We start from the raw sequence: 19,636 nt of genomic DNA, 5'->3' as shown, positions 1-19,636 counted from the left end.
CAAATACAAAGGACCATTAAAGACTACTATGAACACCAAAATATATACCAGTAAATTTCAAAACCTAGAGGAAATGTATAAATTCCTAGACACATACAACCTACCAAGATTGAACAAAGAAGAAATAGAAAACCAAATACCAATCACAGGTAACGAGATTGAATTAGTAACAAAAAGTCTTCCAACATAGAAAAGTCCAGCTCTGGAGGCCTTCACTGCCCAAATCTACTGAATCTTTGAAGAATTATTACCAATTCTTCTCAAACCATTCCAAAAAATTAAAGCAGAGGGAAGTCTTCCTAACTCATTCTACAAGGCCAACATAACTCTGATACCAAAACCAGACAATAACAAAAAAAAGTTTTCAGGACAATAGCCCTGATGAAAATAGATGCAAAAATCCTCAACAAAATACTAGCAAACGGAATCCAACAACACCTCAAGAAGATGATACACCATGACCAAGTGGGATTTATCCAACAAACGCAAGGATGGTTCGACAAATTCACGGAAACATGGATGAAACAAAGTAAATTTGAATCTGATTTTCATCTTTTCCTAGTGAACTGTTAAAAGGTTACAATCTAGTCTGAGAAGTCCCAATCTCCAGCTGAATATGCAGCCTGATGACAGAGGCATATAAAATAGACAAAAATTAACAAAAAACAAAATTTCTTTACTTGACACTTTGTCAAAACGGAGTTATAGATTTTACAATATGTGAGTCATTATAGTAAGCAATGTATGCTTAGCAAATGTTAATATTTAGGAGTTTCTATTAAGTAAGATTTAGTTAAAATTTGTCCATATTAATAATTCCATTTAGTTTTTGGTAGTACAATATTTGGTACTCATAATTGAGTATAATTTTTTTTACCAGAATAAAAAGCTGTTGCAATCATTTTAAACCCTTTCCCCTAAGAGAAATCTGTAGCAGGTGGGTCCTTGGATTTCCTCGAGGGAAGAAAAATGCACCATATATTTATTCTCTTCAGTTTTACTATTAATGTAGTACATACTCAGATCCTCATTTGGCTCCTTTATGGCTGAGAGGAGAATGTGAAGATAGAAAATTTCCCACCTAACATTTAGCACCCAGTAGTGTATTCTATCATTCTACCCTTAGTCATTCTCTATGTTCCACATTCATTATCTCTTCATTAATATTTTAAATATTGTGTTATATTACATCTTTACATGAAAATTAGGTCAACAAATCCTTGCTCCAATTTGACTTTTTTCCTGTCCAAGGAGAAAGACCTTAAGAACATTAAGAAGGTTGAGAAAATTTTGAGTTTGGGGGAAAGATGTAATAATTGTACTTAGATACTTATGGATTTATTCTCTGTGACTCCAAAGGAAATAACAAGAACCAAAGAATAAGGGGTAGTGGAAGGCAGACATGAGGAATAAATAATCAACAACACTGCTTCAAATGGAACTTCCTTAACACTAGAAATGTCCAAGACTGAACAACTACTAGTTACAGTGTTTTAGAAAGGATCTGAGTGTACAGTAGGGAATTCGAGATGAGGATCTATTCTCATCTATGATTCTAACAGTTTTATGAGTTGGGTAAGTACTGTTTTATAAACTGGAGAATAACAAATTATAGTATATGTGATTTTCGGTAACTTTTTAATAATTTATAAAGTACCTTTAGAACTATAACAAAGAGGTAGAATAATCAGACAATCATGTTAATGAAAGAGAATTGTTACCTGTTTGGAAAAAGACTCTAGAAATAATTGTCCGACACAATGGGCATGGAGTGCTTGAAGGATTGTCTTTGGCCAGTGTCCGTAAGCAGGGCTCACAGAAGATGTGGTGGCAAGGGTAACACATATAAGGGTTGAAATAAACGTCCAGACACACTGCACAGATGTAGCTATCCTTTTCTTCTGCATATTCATTGTCTTCATCTGTACTCATCTCATTATTCAAAGTCTGCAAAACATAAGAAAACTTTTTTTCTTAATTTAGTATGAGATTGGTTTCCTTAAGATAGCCTTTATATTTTGTTAAAATGAACAAAAATATTTGAGAAGCATATAAACTGTTCGTGGCATATTCAAAGTGACAGAAATGCTACCTTTCAAAGTCAAGAAACTAAAAATATACATGAAAACCCAGAAGCCTATTTTTCTTTTTAGTATTGTGACATAGTGCTAAGTGCTAAAATATACCTAAACCTATTAAGTATACCTGTATTTTGGCTTAATCAACACTAGATAGGTGTTAGGTGTACCAGTCCCAGAATTATGTAGATTCTCTATCTATCTACCCCATTCCTACCAGAGCAAATAACCTGGTTGTCACAAGGTCATAGAGTTTTAATATGAGCATCCATGCATGATGAAAAGTGAAGGCAGAAGGCGTCATACTTCATTCTCATACTGCGTGTGGAACATTCTCTATTCTATATTTTGTGTCTTCCTGGACCTCAAAGAAAGAGCCAAAGCCTAAGGGGTGTCAGGAGGAAAGCAAAGCAAAGAAGCTGAGAGTAATTATGGGATTAGCTTTGCTATGGGGAAACATGATGAGCCTCTCTCCCCTCCCAAATGGAATTGTTAGGAAAAAGATACAGCAGGTTCTTGAATAATGTCATTTCATTCAACATTGTCTTGTTATAACGATGATGAGAAAAAAAAAAAACTGATTTCCAGCTGGGGCTGCTGTCTGTGTGGAGTTTCTGTCTGTGTGGAGTTTGCATGTTGTCCCCACGTTTGTGTGTGTTTTCTCTGGGTAATCCAGTTTCCTCTCATATCCCAAAGATGTGCATGTTAGGTGCACTGGTGTGTCTAAATGGTCCCAGTTGGGGTGAGTGTTGTGTGTGTGAGTGTGCCTTGTGATGGGATGGTGTCCCATCCAGGCTTGGTTCCTGCTTTGTACCCTGAGCTGCCAGGACAAGCTCCAGTAATTATCTTGTTTTATTCATCTTTTGTTAATGCATGTATGGCTCACATTTATTTCAGTGTTTAATATTAGAAGTGTTTTGGTCTTTAGAAGTTTGGTGATGCTTTTGTGATCAGAAATAGGCTGTAAAAATTGAACTCTTTATTTATATCAATTAGCCTATGGTAAAATTGGTGGTGTTATTTTGCTTAAAGTCACTGATAGTAGATTGGTGCAAAAGTAATTGCGGTTTTTGCTACTAAAGTGCAATTACCTTTGCATCCACCTAAAACATCACCAGTAGGTTCTTGGAAATGGTGACTTTAAGCAAAATAAATGAGGATTTACTGTAGTTAAGAAAGAGGCAGCTCAGAGGTTAATATTAATAGTAGAAGGTTTGTCAGCAGAATTCCTGTAACTCACAACTTCCTCATTTGTGAAATTGCTGTGAGGATTAAATAAGGTAATCTACTTAATACATTTAGTATGGTACCTGGCACATAGTAATTAATTATCAAAAAATGTTAGCCACGGCCATACTTCTCTACCCTCTCCCATCCCTTCTGCTCTTTCTCTACAGGTTCTGTAGTTTTTGCTAAAGCCTTGAGAATGTTTTTCTCAAACAAAGCATTTAAAACAGTACTTATAATATAAAACATACTATAAGTGTTTACTGTTATTATATTCTATTTGTATTATTATTATCATTATTATTATTATTTTGACACTGAGTCTTAGTCTGTCGCCCAGGCTGGAGTACAGTGGTGTGATCTCTGCACAATGAGCCTCTGCTTCCTGGGTTCAAGTGATTGTCCTGCCTCAGCCTCCCAAGTAGTTGGGATTACAGGCATGCGGCATGGTGCCCGACTATTCTTTGTATTTTTAGTAGAGACAGGGTTTCACCATGTTGGCCAGGCTGGTCTTGAACTCCTGGGCTCAAGTGATCCACCCGCCTTGGCCCCCGAAGTGCTGGGATTACAGGCGTGAGCCACCACACCCAGCCTATATCCTATTTGTATTCTTAAGATTAATCTTAAGTGTTAACAAAAATAGTCGAAGTTCAGTATCTGTAATCTCCCCCTTCTAAACAAGACATTATATTCTCAACTCCAAACACAAAGATGCCTTCTACCTCTACTTGTCAGGAGCACGTTCTTTAAAACTGTTAATCTATGCATTTTAACTATATTTTATTCTTCTGCTTATTTTCATTCTTTGGCTTATTTAACAATGCTTTTTCATATTCCTTATTGTCCTCTTTGTTTTTATTTTGTTCTTTATTTTCATAGGTTTTGGGGGAACAGGTGGTTTTGGTTACATGAATAAGTTGTTTAGTGGTGATCTGTGAGATTTTGGTGCACCCATCACCTGAGCAGTATACACTGAACCCAGTTTTATCCCTCACTCCCTTCCCCCTTTCCCCCTGGGTCCCCAAAGGCCATTGTGTCATTCTTATGCCTTTGCATCCTCATAGCTTAGTTCCCACTTATGAGTGAGAACATACAATGTTTGGTTTTCCATTCCTGAGTTACTTCACTTAGAATAATGGTCTCTAGTTCCATCCAGGTTGCTGAGAATGCCATTATTTCATTCCTTTTATTGGCTGAATAGTATTCTGTTTATATATATATATATATATCACCAACAGTGTAAAAGTGTTCCTATTTCTCCACAGCCTCACCAGCATCTATTGTTTCTTGACTTTTTAATAATCGCCATTCTGACTGGCATGAGATGGTATCTCATTGTAGTTTTGATTTGCATTTCTCTAATGATCAGTGATGTTGAGCTTTTTTTCATATGTTTGTTGGCTGCATAAAATTGTGAGAAGTATCTGTTCATATCCTTTGCCCACTTTTTGATGGGGCTGTTTTTTTCTTTAAGTTTCTTATAGATTCTGGATACTAGACCATTGTCAGATGGCTAAATTGCAAAAATTTTCTCCCATTTTGTAGCTTGCCTGTCTATTCTGATTACAGTTTCTTTTGCTGTGCAGAAGCTTGTTAGCTTAATTAGATCCTATTTATCAATTTTAGCCTTTGTTGCAATTGCTTTTGGCGTTTTCATAATTAAATCTTTGCCCGTGCCTGTGTCCTGAATGGTATTGCCTAGGTTTTCTTCTAGGGTTTTTGTGGTTTTGGGTTTTACATTTAAGTCTTTAATCCACCTTGAGTTAATTTTTATATAAGGTATAAAGAAGGAGTCCAGTTTGTTTTCTGCATATGGCTGGCCGGTTTTCTAAGCACCATCTATTAAATAGGGAATCCTTTCCCCATTGCTTGTTTTTGTCAGGTTTGTCGAAGATCTGATGGTTGTAGATGTGTGGCATTATTTCTGAGGTCTCTGTTCCGTTGGTCTGTATGTCTGTTTGGGTACTAGTATCATGCTGTTTTGGTCACGGTAGCCTTGTAGTACAGTTTGAAGTCAAGTAGCTTGATGCCTCCAGCCTTCTTCTTTTTGCTTGGGATTGTCTTGGCTATATGGGCTCTTTTTTGGTTCCTTATGAAATTTAAAGTAGTTTTTTCTAATTCTATGAAAAATGTCCATGGTAGTTTGAGAATAGCATTGAATCTATAAATTACTTTGGGCAGTATGGCCATTTTCATGATACTGATTCTTCCTATCCATGAGGATGGAATGTTTTTCTACTTGTTTGTGTCCTCTTATTTCCTTGAGCAGTGGTTTGTAGTTCTCCTTGAAGAGGTCTTTCACACCCCTTGTTAGCTGTATTCCTAGGTATTTTATTCTCTTTATAGCAACTGTGAATGGGGGTTCATTTATGATTTGGCTGTTTGTCTATTGTTGGTGTATAGGAATGCTTGTGATTTTTGCACATTGATTTTGTATACTGAGAGTTTGCTGAAGTTGCTTATCAGCTTAAGGAGGTTTTGGGCTGAGACTATGGGGATTTCTAAATATAGAATCATGTCATTTGCAACAGCGACAATTTGATTTCCTCTCTTCCTATCTGCATACTCCCTTTTTTTTTTCCTCTTGCCTGATTGCCCTGGCCAGAACTTCCAATACCATGTTGAATAGGAGTGGTGACAGGAGGGCATCCTTGTCTTGTGCCGGTTTTCAAATGGAATGCGCTTCCAGCTTTTGCCCATTCATAATTTTTTTTTTTTTTTTGAGACGGAGTCTCGCTCTTTTCCCCAGGCTAGAGTGCAGTGGCGTGATCTCGGCTCACTCCTCCCGGGTTCATGCCATTCTCCTGCCTCAGCCTCCCAAGTGGCTGGGACTACAGGTGCCCACCACCACGCCCAGCTAATTTTTTGTATTTTTGGTAGAGATGGGGTTTCACCATATTAGCCAGGATGGTCTCGAACTCCTGACCTCATGATCTGCCCGCCTCGGCCTCCCAAAGTTCTGGGATTACAGGTGTGAGCCATTGCGCCCAGCCTTAATTAGAGCATTTATAATATCCCTTTTGTTTTCTGGATCTGTTTTTCCTTGTGTCAGGTTTTTTGTTTCTTCTTTTACATTATTGATATTCCTCAAAAGTCTGACAATATTTGCTTTATTTTTATATACAAGGGATTAAGTTTATTAGTATAGTTAGCTGACACAGATTCCCTCACTTGTGTAGGTCTTTTTCTGCAAGACATCACTACTCTGAATAGAGGAATTGACTGCAAATCCTAAATGAATGAAATATGTCAATAAACATGTACCTTTTGTATATATAGTGGGAAGCAAGCATACAGGCTGAGGATTCTCACAATTGCTAAAATACAGAATGTTTTCCTAGGGAGTGAAGGACTTACTTCACTCATGAGAAGTGCCTTTCCATGCCCACCATCAATCTATTTCCAGACTCTGCTTCTCCCTCCAGCTCCAAGAACCAGGCACGTCCTTGAATTTAGGAAGGAGCTCCCACGGTGTTGTCAGAGTGTAAACGTCAAAGCTAGATATTCTTTACATGGGAATTGGAAGGGCAGGATCAAGACTAGGCCAACTATTCAACAGGTTATCTAGTAACAACTATAATGTTCACACCTGTGGCTCTAAACCTTTACTGCCTATCAAAATCAGCTGGAGAGCTTGTTAAACTAATGCTGGGCCCATCCCTAGAGTTTCTGCTTCAGTAGATCTGGGATGGGGCCTGAGAATTTGCATTTTTAATAGGTTCCCAGGTAATGCTGATGCTGTTGGTTCACACTTTGAAAACTGATTCATATCATGACCTATATTCCTGCTACCTGGCTGATTTTTTTAAACAATGTTCAGATTATTTTAATGAATACAAAGTTCCCCCAAAGTCCCACTGTTCTAGGTCTTATGGCACCTGCCAAATCTTGTAAAAATAAAGATTCAACTGTACATAATATTTGTTTTGTTTTGACTGCTGCTAGTTTGTTTTCATAATAAAAGGCTGCAGGCATCCCTATAACTTGTATGCCACTCCTCACTCACCTATTAAAAGGAAACACTTCTTCCTCAGCCGGATAATACTCTCAGGAGCTTAAATCATATATTCTGCATTGCTCACAGGGTACATGATGTACTTATGACCTCAGCCAGCCCACCCAATGGGAGCAGGAAAGCTCTAGACTTTGAAAAACATTTATATTTTAAATTTTTTAAAAAGTGTATTTCTAAATAATTTCAAGTTTATAGAAAAGGCACAAAGAATAGTATAAAGAACTCTACCTTATACTCAGGTTCATCAATTGTTAACATTTGCCTTTATCATATTCTCTTTCTCATTCATATTATTTCATATAATCACACTGCACATCACAATAATCAAAATCAGTGAATTAAACATTAACACAATAGTATAATGTATAGTACATCAAATTTTACCAATTTTCCCAGTGGTGTCTTTTATAGTAATTTTTTTTAAATGAAATAAAGACTAATTTTATTGTCAAAAATGTGGTTAGGATCCTTTATCGTGGTATATGCTTCACAAGCATGTGGCCGAGAACTCAACCTCAAGGTAACGTTTTTATAGATACAAAGGTTTTTTTTTTTTTTTTTTTTTTAAACAACAGTTTTAGGTTCACAGAAAAATTGTGCAGAAAGTACAGAGAATTTCCATATACTTTCCCTACACACGCACATGCACACACACAGAGTTTTGCCTATTATTAACATCTCGCATTAGTATGGTACATTTGTTACAAATGATGAATGAACTTTAATATATTATTGACAACTGAAGTCCACAGTTTACATTAGGGCTCACTCTTTTTGTTGTACAATTCTATGATTTTTGTCAAATGCATAATGTCATGCATCCTAATTGATTTTTGATCTTGAAATTATTCCAGGTCTCTGATGAGAACTCTCAATTCTACATCAGTTTGTTTTTTCTTGGGCATTTAAAAAATCAATTTGCTTCATTTTCTAAATAAATGCAAATCCAATTGTTTTTTACTGCCTAGAAATTCCTGAGTCTGTTCAACTGATAGTATATTGCTGTTTTCCAGCAGTAAGATACATTTATTATTTTAAAAAATACCCTTTTCTATAATCCCACTTTTAACTATCAGCTGAAAAGAAACAGAGTATCACTTTGCTTTCACTAAAAATTGTCTAAAAAAGTATGTATAAAGTAAGTGAAAATTTTCACCTAGTCTTATTTTATATATGTATGTATGTGTGTATATACAATAGTTCCCCCTTATTTGTGGTTTCACTTTCTGTAGTTTCATTTACCATTTACCTGAAAATATTAAATGGAAAACTCCAGAAATAAGCAATTCATAAGTTTTAAATTGTGTGCTATTCTAGGTAGCATGAAGAAATCTTTTGCCATCCTACCCAGGTTGTGAATCATTTCTTTGTTCAGTGTATCCACTTGGTATACACTACCACCTGTTAGTTATTTCATACATGTCTCAGTTATCAGATTGACAAATCACAAGAAGAAGGGCGAGTATGGTATAATAAAATATTTTGAGAGAGAAGAGGGAGAACACATTCACATAACTTTTATTACAGAATATAGTTAATTGTTCTATTTTTTTATTGTTAATCTCTTTCTGTGCCTAATTTATAAGTTAAACTTTATCACAGGTTGTATATATAGAAAAAAACATATAGTACGCATACAGTACACACAGCACAGATGGTGCCCATTTTAAAATGGTTCAACTTAGGATGGTGTGAAAATCATATGCATCCAGTAGAAACCATACTTTGAGCACCCATTGATCCATTCTGTTTTTTACTTTCAGTGCAGTGTTTAATAAATTACATGAGATAGTCAATACTTTATTATAAAACAGGCTTTGTGTTAGATGATTTTGCCCAACTGTGGGCAGATGTACTAATGGAAATGTTCTGAGCACATTTAAGGTAGGCTAGGCTACACAACAATTTTTTGGTAAGTTAGGTGTATTAAATGCATTTTTAACTTATATTTTCAATTTAAAATGGGTTTATCAGGACATAAACCCATATAAAATTGAGGAGCATATGTGTGTAAACATATATATATATATATATGATTTTGGTACTATCTGCTGCTTCAGGCATCCACTGGGGGTCTTGGACCATATCCTCTGTGGATAAGGCAGGACTACTGTGTGTGTGTGTGGGTATATATATATATATGTAAAATATATAAATATATAAATAGATATATATAATATATAAATATATATACCTCACTTGATCATGCTTGGCTTTATTGGATTTTGCAGATATTGCTTTAAAAAAAACAAATTATAGGTTTGTAGCAACTCCGTGACAAACAAGTCTGTTGGCATCACTTCTCCTAATAGCATGTGCTCATTTAATATCAGTATTTTTTTTAGCAATAAAGTATTTTTAAACTAAGACATACATTTTTTACACATAATACTATTGCACACTTAATAGACTACAGAACAGTATAAACATAACTTTTTATATGCACTGGGATACAAAAAAACTCATGTAACTCATTTTATTGTGATATTTGCTTTATTGTGATGGTCTGGAACCAAACCAATAGCTCTGAGGTATGCCTGTATATGTGTGTACATGCATACATACACACACATATATAGTTGACATGGGTTTGAACTGGGTGGGTCCACTTACATGTGGATTTTTTTCAATAAATATAGTTGGCCCTCCATGTCCGCAGGTTCTGCATCTGCCATCAAACATGAATCTAAAATGCAGTATTTGTGAGAAGTAAAACCTGTGGATATGAAGGGCTGACTTTTCATATATCTGGGTCCCAACAGGGCCTACTGTAGGACTTGAGTGTGTGTGGATTTTAGTATTTGCCAGGGGGTGTGAAGGGTCGCTGGATGCGTCCCCCTTGGACATTGAGGGACAGATCTGTATTTCAGTGCAAAATTAATAAACTTAATATTCTCTTGGATTACAGAAATATACCACAGAAGTAAAGGATAAGCATTCAAATTGCCTTCTCCACCAACACAATTATATTTCATATATTCAAGACTCTTAAAGATTATATTAGGTTAAGTACTAAATGTGTTTGATTTATATATTTTTATTTCTAGTTTAATGGTTAAAAATAAGGGACCTAAGCTATAGCGTATCCAAAGTCTTGTATCTGTTGCAATCTGAAGAATGCAGGGACAATTTTGCAAAAATGTCACTACCTTAAACCCTAAATATCAGAGTGCATTACAAGACCATAGTAAGTTCTCAACAAATTATGCATGGATGAATAAATATCACTCAGACCACACATTGTCCTCTGCAATTAAGCCTCTTCTGCAGTACAAACATTTCCAGAAAGGGACATCTCACTTTCTGCAGTATCTTGGTGTGAGTTTATCAAATCACATTCCTCTCTAGCAAAATAAAATGATAGGGTATTTGTAGGAGATAAATATTTAATGGGTCCTTTAGGATAACAATTCTTAAGTGTGATTCACAGATTCCTGAGAGCAAAAAGACCCTTTCAAACGATTAATGAGGGCAAAAGTATTCTCATAATAATACTAAAAGCTGGGGACAGTGACATGTGCCTGCGATCTCAGCTATTCTGGAGGCTGAGGCTATGAGCTCAGAAATTTGATTCCAGCCTAGGCAACATAGCAAGCCTCTGTCTCTAACAAAAACAAAATAAAAACAACAAAATAATATACTGAGATGTTATTTGCCCTTTTCACTGTGTTGGCAATTGTACTGATGGTGTAGAAGTAATAGTGGGTAAAATTGCTAGTGCCTTAGTGTGAATCAAGGCAGCGGCCCAAACTTTACTGAGTCATTATACTCACTTATGGAAAAAAAAGAAAAGCTCATTGCTATTAAGAATATCCTTAATCAATCTGGAAAAATATTAATTTTTATTTTTATTGTTTTTGCCCTTTTAATGTGTGTGTGACAGAAATGGGAAGTATCCATAAAGCATTTCAGCTGTATACCAAAGCATAATGGTTATTTTGAGTAAAAAATCTTTTTTTTTTGAGACAGTTACACTCTTGTTGCCCAGACTGGGGTGCAATGTCAGGATCTCGGCTCACCGCAACCTCCGCCTCCCAGGTTCAAGCAACCTCAGCCTCCCAAATAGCTGGGATTACAGGCATGCACCACTATGCCTGGCTAATTTTGTATTTTTAGTAGAGAACGGGTTTCACCATGTTGGTCATGCTGGTCTCAAACTCCTGACCTCAGGTGATCTACCCACCCCAGCCTCTCAGAGTGCTGAGATTACAGGCGTAAGCCACCATGCCTGGCTGAGTAAAAGTATCTTTGTTATTATTTGAATTGTGAGCTGCATCAGCTTCTTTTTTCATAGAACATCATTTTTACTTAAACAAGTGTCAGACAAGCTGATTATTCAGATTTGGTTATTTGGTAGACATTTTCACAAAAAAGAACAAAGTAAATCTGTCACTCCAAGGCAAACAGCTGACGGTATTTGGTGCCAATCAAAATGATAAAACTTGAACTTTCAAGCAAAAGTCAGAAGCTTGCAAAGTTTGTTTTTGCTTACAGCTTCCCAATACTTAATGACTTTTGTTAAGTGACTGGTGATGATATTAACGAATACTTTTTGATACTGCATAATAAAATATGTCAACATTTAGAAGAGTTAGATACTTCAGCAAACGAATATCTTCCAAATGTCTAATGCATGATGTTACAAAAATCACGCGTGGGTAAATGAACCAATCAAAATGTGAAGACAGACCCATGGATTTTAATGTAATAGAGTATTTAAAGTTAGTATCAGGTGTCAAGACTACATTGCAACTAGCCTTTAAAATCTAGTACTTGTCAAGTTTTGCTGTTATTATCAAAGACAAATATCCACAATTATTCTGAAAAGCTATTATACTACTATTCCCTTTTTCTGACTGCATGTCTAGCTAGATTTTCTTCACATAATTCAACTAAAACAAGTGGCAATAGACTGCATGCAGAAGCAGACATGAGAATACATCTGTCTTCTATTAAGCCAAATTCTAAAGAGATTTGCAAAAATGTAAAACAATGGCATTCTTCTCGAGTAGTTATACAACATGCAATAGTTTATTATCTTTATATGAATGCATACATATCTTAAATTTTTTTTTCTCATTAATTGTTGCAGTTTTTTTTTCATTTTTTTATTAATTTTTTTTGCACACAAAAACAATAAACATTTTCTAAAAATACATACAAACAAAAAGATGCATATCAAACATATTAGGAAGGTTACACATGGGAAGTCGGGGAATAGAAATGGGGGGTGGGAGTTAAAATAAATGAGAGAGGGACTTTATATGGATCAGTGACAACAAAACAGGTCTACCCTGGAGTCATACTCTAATTTTTCCATTTTCCTCCCTTTCTGATCCTTTCATCCACTTTCTTTTTCTTCCTCTTCCTTCTCCCTCTTCTTTGTCAAATAGAGGATTGAGTTAAATTTTTTTTAGTTTTAATTTCTAATATGGTAAATATTTATAATCCATGTACACAAAAGTTCGTTGGGCTCTCAAAAAATTTTAAGATTGTAAAGGGATCTTAAGACCAAAAGGTGTAATAAGAACTGACACATTAGGAAACAGAAAGCAAAGAAGATTTGAGCATTACACATCTATTAGGTACTATATTAGAGTTTATAAGTACTTAATTGGCAATATTGTCAATATCAATGATAATAGCAAATAAGATTATTTAGGATAAAAATTCAACTTAGGATCTAAACAATGATAAGTTCTATCTATCTGAGACCCAAATAAATAAAAGCTCAAAGAAGTAGTAAAAACATGTTGGCATGCTGTAGATTTTAGGACAGAGGAGAAAAAATATTTAGTACAGGTTGAGCATCCCTAATCCAAAAATCCAAAATCTGAAACTTTTTGAGTGCTAAGACACCACAAGTGGAAAATTTCACACCTGACACCTTTGCTTACTGATGGTTCAATGTACAAAAACTTTGTTAAACAGAGTAAACAGACAACCTATAGAATGGGAGAAAGCATTTTCAAACTATGCATCCAGCAAAGGTTTAATATGCAGACTCTATAAGGAACTTAAGTCAACAAGCAAAAAACAACCCCATTAAAAAGTGAGCAAAGGACATGAACAAACACTTTTCCAAAGAAGACATACACATGCCCAAAAAGCATTTGAAAAAATGCTCAACATCACTAATCATTAGATAAATGCAAATCAAAGCCACAACAAGATACCATTTCACACCAGTCAGAATGGCTATTGTTAAAAAGTCAAAAAATCATAGATGCTAGTGAGGTAGCACAGAAAAGGGAACACTTACACACTGTTGCTGGGAATGTAAACAAGTTCAGCTATTGTGGAAAGCAGTTCGGTGACTTCTCAGAGAACTCAAAGCTGAATTACCATTCAACCCAGTAATCCATTATTGAGTATATACCCAAAGGAATATAAATTGTTCTACCATGAAGACACATGCACATGTTATGTTCATCACAGCACTATTCACAATAGCAAAGACGTGGAATCAACCCAAATGCCCATCAATAGTAGAGTGGATAAAGGAAATGTACACATACACCATGGAATACTATGCAGCCATAAAAAGAATGAGATCATGTCCTTTTTGGCAACGTGGGTGGAGCTGGAGGCCATTATTCTAAGCAAACTAACAGAACAGAAAACGAGATACCACACGTTCTCACTTAAAAATGGGAGCTAAGCATTGAGTACATATGGACACAAAGAAGGGAACAACAGGCACAGGAGCCTATTTATGGGTAAAGGGAGAGAGGAAGTTGAGGATCAAAAAACTACCTATTGGGTGCCATGCTCATTATCTGGGTGATTAATTAATCTATACAACAAAACCTCATGACACACAGTTAGCCTGTGTAACAAACCTGCACATGTATCCCTGAACCTAAAAGTTAAAAAAAAGTTAAAAATAAAATTACCTTCAGGCTATATGTATAATATGTATACGAATCATAAATAAATTTCATGTTTAGACTTGGGTCCTATCTCCAAGATATCTTACTATGTACACACAAATATTCAAAATTCTGAAAATACCCAAAGTCTGAAAAACTTCTGATCTCAAGCATTTTAGATAAGGGATACTCAACCTGAATTTACTTCAAAAAGCCACACACAGATATGGTACCATTTTATAGATCAATCAGCTTTTATTTACAGTGCATTAGATGATAAATAACTTCATTTAAAATGAGAAGAGCTACTGGAAGACCCCAGATGTAAGGTTGCACTGAAGATGGCACCAGCTTTTGAGGTTCCTGTGTTTTCTTTGCAATCTGAGCCAGACCTACACCCATGCAACCACGTCTAAGGGACCTGCAGTTGGTATTGTGATTTTGGTACCACCTACTCCTGTTCCTGTGTGGGTGTTTTCCAGCACAGAAAAGTAGACATAATTACCAACAATCAGTGAAACGGAACCACTCCAAGCTATGTTGCCTTACTGAAGCTGAACGATTGACAACACTGCAAAGTAACAAGTCGCAATGAACTCCACCAACACAGTTTTTGATGCTAAATGTCTGATTGAACAGAGATGCTCCCCTCCACTTCCCTGTGGTTTGATGCTTTGTCTTATTTTCATTGCTACTTCCTAATTCAGGTTCTTATCTTTATATAAGCTTAACAAATATTTGAGTGTGTACTACATACCAGGTACTGTCCCAGGCTCTGACAATATAGCATAGAACTTTTAGGCTAATGGAGGAGAATTAGAGGGTGCTAAGAAACCATGAAACGGAGGAACTCTAATTAGTCTCCAGTCCAGAAAGGCATCTGTGAGGATGTGCTATTTAAGTGGAGATCTTGTTAGAAATCTTTTCGTTACAAGTGGCCAAAAATGGAACTCAATGTGGCTCAATAATTAAAATGGAATTTGTTGGTATAAGACACTGAAAAAATCCAGAAGTATATCTAGTTTCAGGTAAGAACTGACTCAGTAGCCTAAAGGACATCTCTAAGAACCTGAATTTTCTTGTTCTGCTATCTGTGATGACAATTTTTTCCTAATGCCTAGCAGCTTCATTCTCTCTCCCTTGCACCCTCAAATGGCTCTGGCAGCTGCAACTCTCGCATGCTTGTACCATCATACTATCCAAAGAAATAAAGAGGGTCTTTTCCAGTGGCTCTTGCATAATCTTGGATATCCATTCTCTTTCACTGGCCTGAAGAGGGTTTGTTTACCTATCCTTAGGAAAAACCCTATCCTCAGGGAGACAATTGACACTAAATCATTTAATCTAATCAGAGCACATGGTTATGGCTATAAATGGGGGAAAGGTGAATTTTCTAATGGAAAATCAGGAGATTATTGGTAGAAGATGGTAGGAATCGATACTGAAGACGTTTCCCAAAAATGTCCACTAAACCAGACCATGTCAGATCTGAATGGTATGTACAAATTAACCAGGAAAAGAATAGAAGAGAAAGAACATTTTGGGCAAAAGGAACAGTTTATGAAAAAATCTTCAAGAACAGTAAGGACTTTGGAGCAATTGAGAAACAGGAAGGTAGTTTGGTTACATAAAGATAAAACAGGAAAGAGGAGAGAACTTGCAGGCTCCTTTCAGAATTTTGGACTCACACTCTAGTTCATGTACATGTACCTCTCCATCTATTTTTTTTCCTACCTGGAGGCAGGAAACCATAGGTCTTTGTGTCTCAAGGATTGGGTACTATACTTTAGTACATGCCATATTGGACACAAAGCAAGTACTTGGTGACTTAAATTCCAATATGTGATGCAGATCTATGCTTTTACAGTTTGGTTAGTATTTAGTTTGAACTATATCAACCATAACTTACTTCCTCTATCCCAAAGAGCCAGGCTAACAGCTAGCATACTTCAGATCAAAGTATCTGTAATTTCTTTTCTTTTTTTTGGTAGAGATGGGGTGTCACTTTATTGCCTAGCCTGGTCTTGAATTCCTGGCATTAAGTGGTCCTCCCTCCTAGGCCTCCCAAAGAGTTGGGGTTATAGTAAGCCACCGTGCCCCATCCAAATAATCTGTAATTTCTACCATGAAATTCTTCTTGGTATTTTTAAATCTGGAAGTGATAAAAAGTGTATTACTATACATTTACTTATAGTTGTTCACTAAGCCCATTATTCTTCCCAGGTCCTTAGCTAGATTATATATCCAGAGTTCCTGTGAATTAGGTGTGGCAGAAGAAATGAATTACTGATGTGACTGAGTTTTAACCAAAGGAATGTAAGCAGAAGTGAGATGCGCCACTTCCAGGGTTAGCCCGTATACAATAAATCCTTTCATTAGTGGTCCTCCACACTCTTTCCCCTTCCAGATGGAGGCAGATGAGTGGCAGTAGAAGTCACATACTGAAATATGATAGAGCTACAAGATGGAGGGAACCTGGATCTCTGGATTGCCATTTACAAAAGAACTATGTGCTAATTAGGACTTCACTTGAGTGAGAAATAAAAATTTATCACATAAAACAACTGAGATCTGGTGTTTATTAGTTATAGCAGCTAGTGTTATCAAGTACTACAAAAACTGTTATATCAGTAACAGGTTTTTTTTTTTTTTTTTTTTTTTTTTTTTGCAAAAGCATTTTGCAGTCGTAACAAAAACCTAAAATATGAGGCACTGGTTTAGCAGTGAGGAGACTGATACTCAGAGGCTAAAAGATTGAGATATATATTAAGCAATGACAAAACATTTGGTAAAATGTCATCTACAATAACATGGTAGGCAGATTATGTGTGCCTCTGTAGCCTAGATCTCTAGGAGAAGTAGCTGAAATGAAAGTAATTGTGAACATTTACTTTTATTAGTTTATTAATTTCTGAATGTGGATCCAGCCTTGCATCCCTGGACTAAACCTATGTGGTTGTGGTATATAAATAATTCTTTTTATTCTTGTTGAATTTGGTTTGTTAATACTTTGTTGAGGATTTTTACATCTGTCTTCATGAATGATACCGACTAGTGGTTTTCTTGTAAGTTTTTTGATATGAGGGTAATGCTGGTCTCATATCATGAGTTTGAAAATATTCCCATCATAGATACCCAACTGAGAAAGGGCACTACAACAAATCTGGCAGGATCTTATTAAGTGTCAATTATAAGAAACTCTCATGTAGTCAAAGTTTTATGAATTCTCTAGGCCTTTGTTCCTTTGACTGTTAAATGACATTTTTGCCAAAAGATGAATGGAAAAATTAATATAAATATAAAAGCCAGTCAATTTGATACTGGTAAGAGTTGGTAAAGAATAAACTGAATGATTTTTTAAAATATAAAGGTTTGAGTGGTTGCTGAATTTATTTATATACATTACTAAAATAGAAGCAACTAAATACCCATTTTGTTTATAAAGAACCTATAAACAGGTATAAATCAGATAGATTATAACATTAAACAAATCACTTCAATATATTAAAGAAAATATTAAAAAGTTCAGGAGATCTCCAAGTATTAATTATTAATAATTAAAACAAACACACCACAATGTTGGAACCACATTTGGTGAAAAGGTCCAATATTAGTATTTTCTACCAAAATATTAAAAAAAAACAAAAAAAATGTACATTATGGAGGCAAAAACAGTCTGACAAGCGATTTTCCATACAGGAACAAACAGGAAAGAAAATATTGTTTTGGCTCCTTCAAATATATAAAACAAATCTAAATCAATTCTTAATGGTTGATGGGATCACAGCTTTCATTATGTAGTCTGAGTGAATATGTTTTCTGCTGAATTCAAGAAATACTTTCTTACTAATTAAATACAATCATATAAATTATGCTAATATAGTAGGTGGAAAATTATTTTCCTATTTTGAAAACTGCTGGCTGAGCCAGAGTCCCTAACATTGAAGGTATATAACTGCTCTTTTAACTTTCAGGTAACCAAAGTTTCATGAATTCTTTAGGCCTTTTACATTCCTTGCCTTTGTTCCTATGACTGTTAAATGACATTTTCACCAAAATATGGAAATACATCTATTAATGTTTGAGGAAATACATTAATAGACTTTTTGATTATGTGGAGACTGGCATCTGGATTAGGCTGGAAGGAGGGTTAAGGACAGCAAGGATGAGACAAGAAGAGGGCAAATTATTCTGCTTTATAAAACAACGGATAAGAGAGAGTTACAGAAGGAGGAGGAGAGCAGAAACACAAGCTAGAACAGGACTAGGAGAAGAATGCATTTGCCTATGGGGGAGTCAGCTGAAGAACTTTTAGGAAAAGTGAAGTTTAATATTCAATTCTAAGATGTTTCTAGTTCTGCAGATTAATGACTCACCTTAGTCGTTATCTCTAAGACTTTAGTAAAAGGTTGTTGCATATTCCAATTTTAAGTTAATGGTAACTGAAGAATACAGAAAAATCCTCCTTTATATTTTTACTCTAAGCAAGGTGGGAGTAAAATAGGAAACCAATCTTGGGTGGCAAAGTGCCGTATTTTGGAATAAGAGATGACAGGAAACACTACCAACTCCCACCAAAACTTACTCCTCAGAAACACTGAACCATTGCTCCTTGGAAAAACACAGAATTAGGTTCCTCCAAGCCCTTGGCCACATTTTTGTCAAATAATATATAACTCTGTTTAATGTTTGTTGCTGTTTAAAGACACCTCATTTAAATGCAAAAACTGTGACCTGACACTAAACAGACTACAAAATGATACTTGTCTATAGTAATAGAACTGAAACAAGAAGCCAGACTGTTACCTTGTTTGACCTCAGCTGGGAATATGCACATAAGATTACAGTTTTTTGCTGTTCTGTGCATGTCAACGAATGATTACAAAAGCACTGTGAGTACTGATTTTGGAGTTACAAATAAATTTTAGTGAGTATGCAAATTCACAAATGTGGAACTCACAAATAATGAGGATTGACTAAATCAATCAGTTATTCAAAGCTCTCCATAAACTAGACTCTCTTCACCTTCCAACTTTCACCTTTCATTCTTCCTATGCATAACTGCACTGCAATCAAAATAGCCTTGGCTTTCTTCTTAGAATAGCTGAAATTTGTATCTTAACTCATACTATTAAGCTCTTCTAAAATGCTCTTTCTAATAATTTCCCACAAATTTAAAAATTTCTTCCAGAGTCCAACTAAAAATTCATTTCTGAGATGACTACCTGCTTCAGCCATACTGCTTGCTGCAGTTTAGCAGATTACAGATGGTCCCCAACTTATAATGGTTTGACTTGAAATTTTTTGACTTCTCACTGGTGCAAAAGTGATACATGTTCTGCAGAAACCATACTTCAAGTCCCCATGCAACCATTCCATTTTTCACATTCTGTGCAGTATTCAATACATTATGTGAAATTGTCAACACTTTATTATAAAATAGG

The 19,636-nt window shown here is 35.5% G+C and overlaps 1 protein-coding gene across 1 annotated transcript in view; it reads right to left on the bottom strand.

The window, feature by feature from the left end:
- RNF180 (ring finger protein 180) overlaps positions 1–19,636 on the bottom strand; it is a 224,092-nt gene that overhangs the window by 51,068 nt on the left and 153,388 nt on the right. Inside the window, exon 6 of the mRNA XM_003265981.3 lies at positions 1,722–1,947. Coding sequence (XP_003266029.3) covers positions 1,722–1,947 — 226 coding nt within the window. The remainder of the gene's footprint in view (positions 1–1,721; positions 1,948–19,636) is intronic.

This window comes from Nomascus leucogenys, chromosome 18 (assembly GCF_006542625.1).
Source record: "Nomascus leucogenys isolate Asia chromosome 18, Asia_NLE_v1, whole genome shotgun sequence".
Lineage (NCBI taxonomy): Eukaryota > Metazoa > Chordata > Mammalia > Primates > Hylobatidae > Nomascus > Nomascus leucogenys.
The sequence above is the reverse complement of the archived record's forward strand: the minus strand, read 5'-3'. Positions and strand labels throughout refer to the sequence as shown.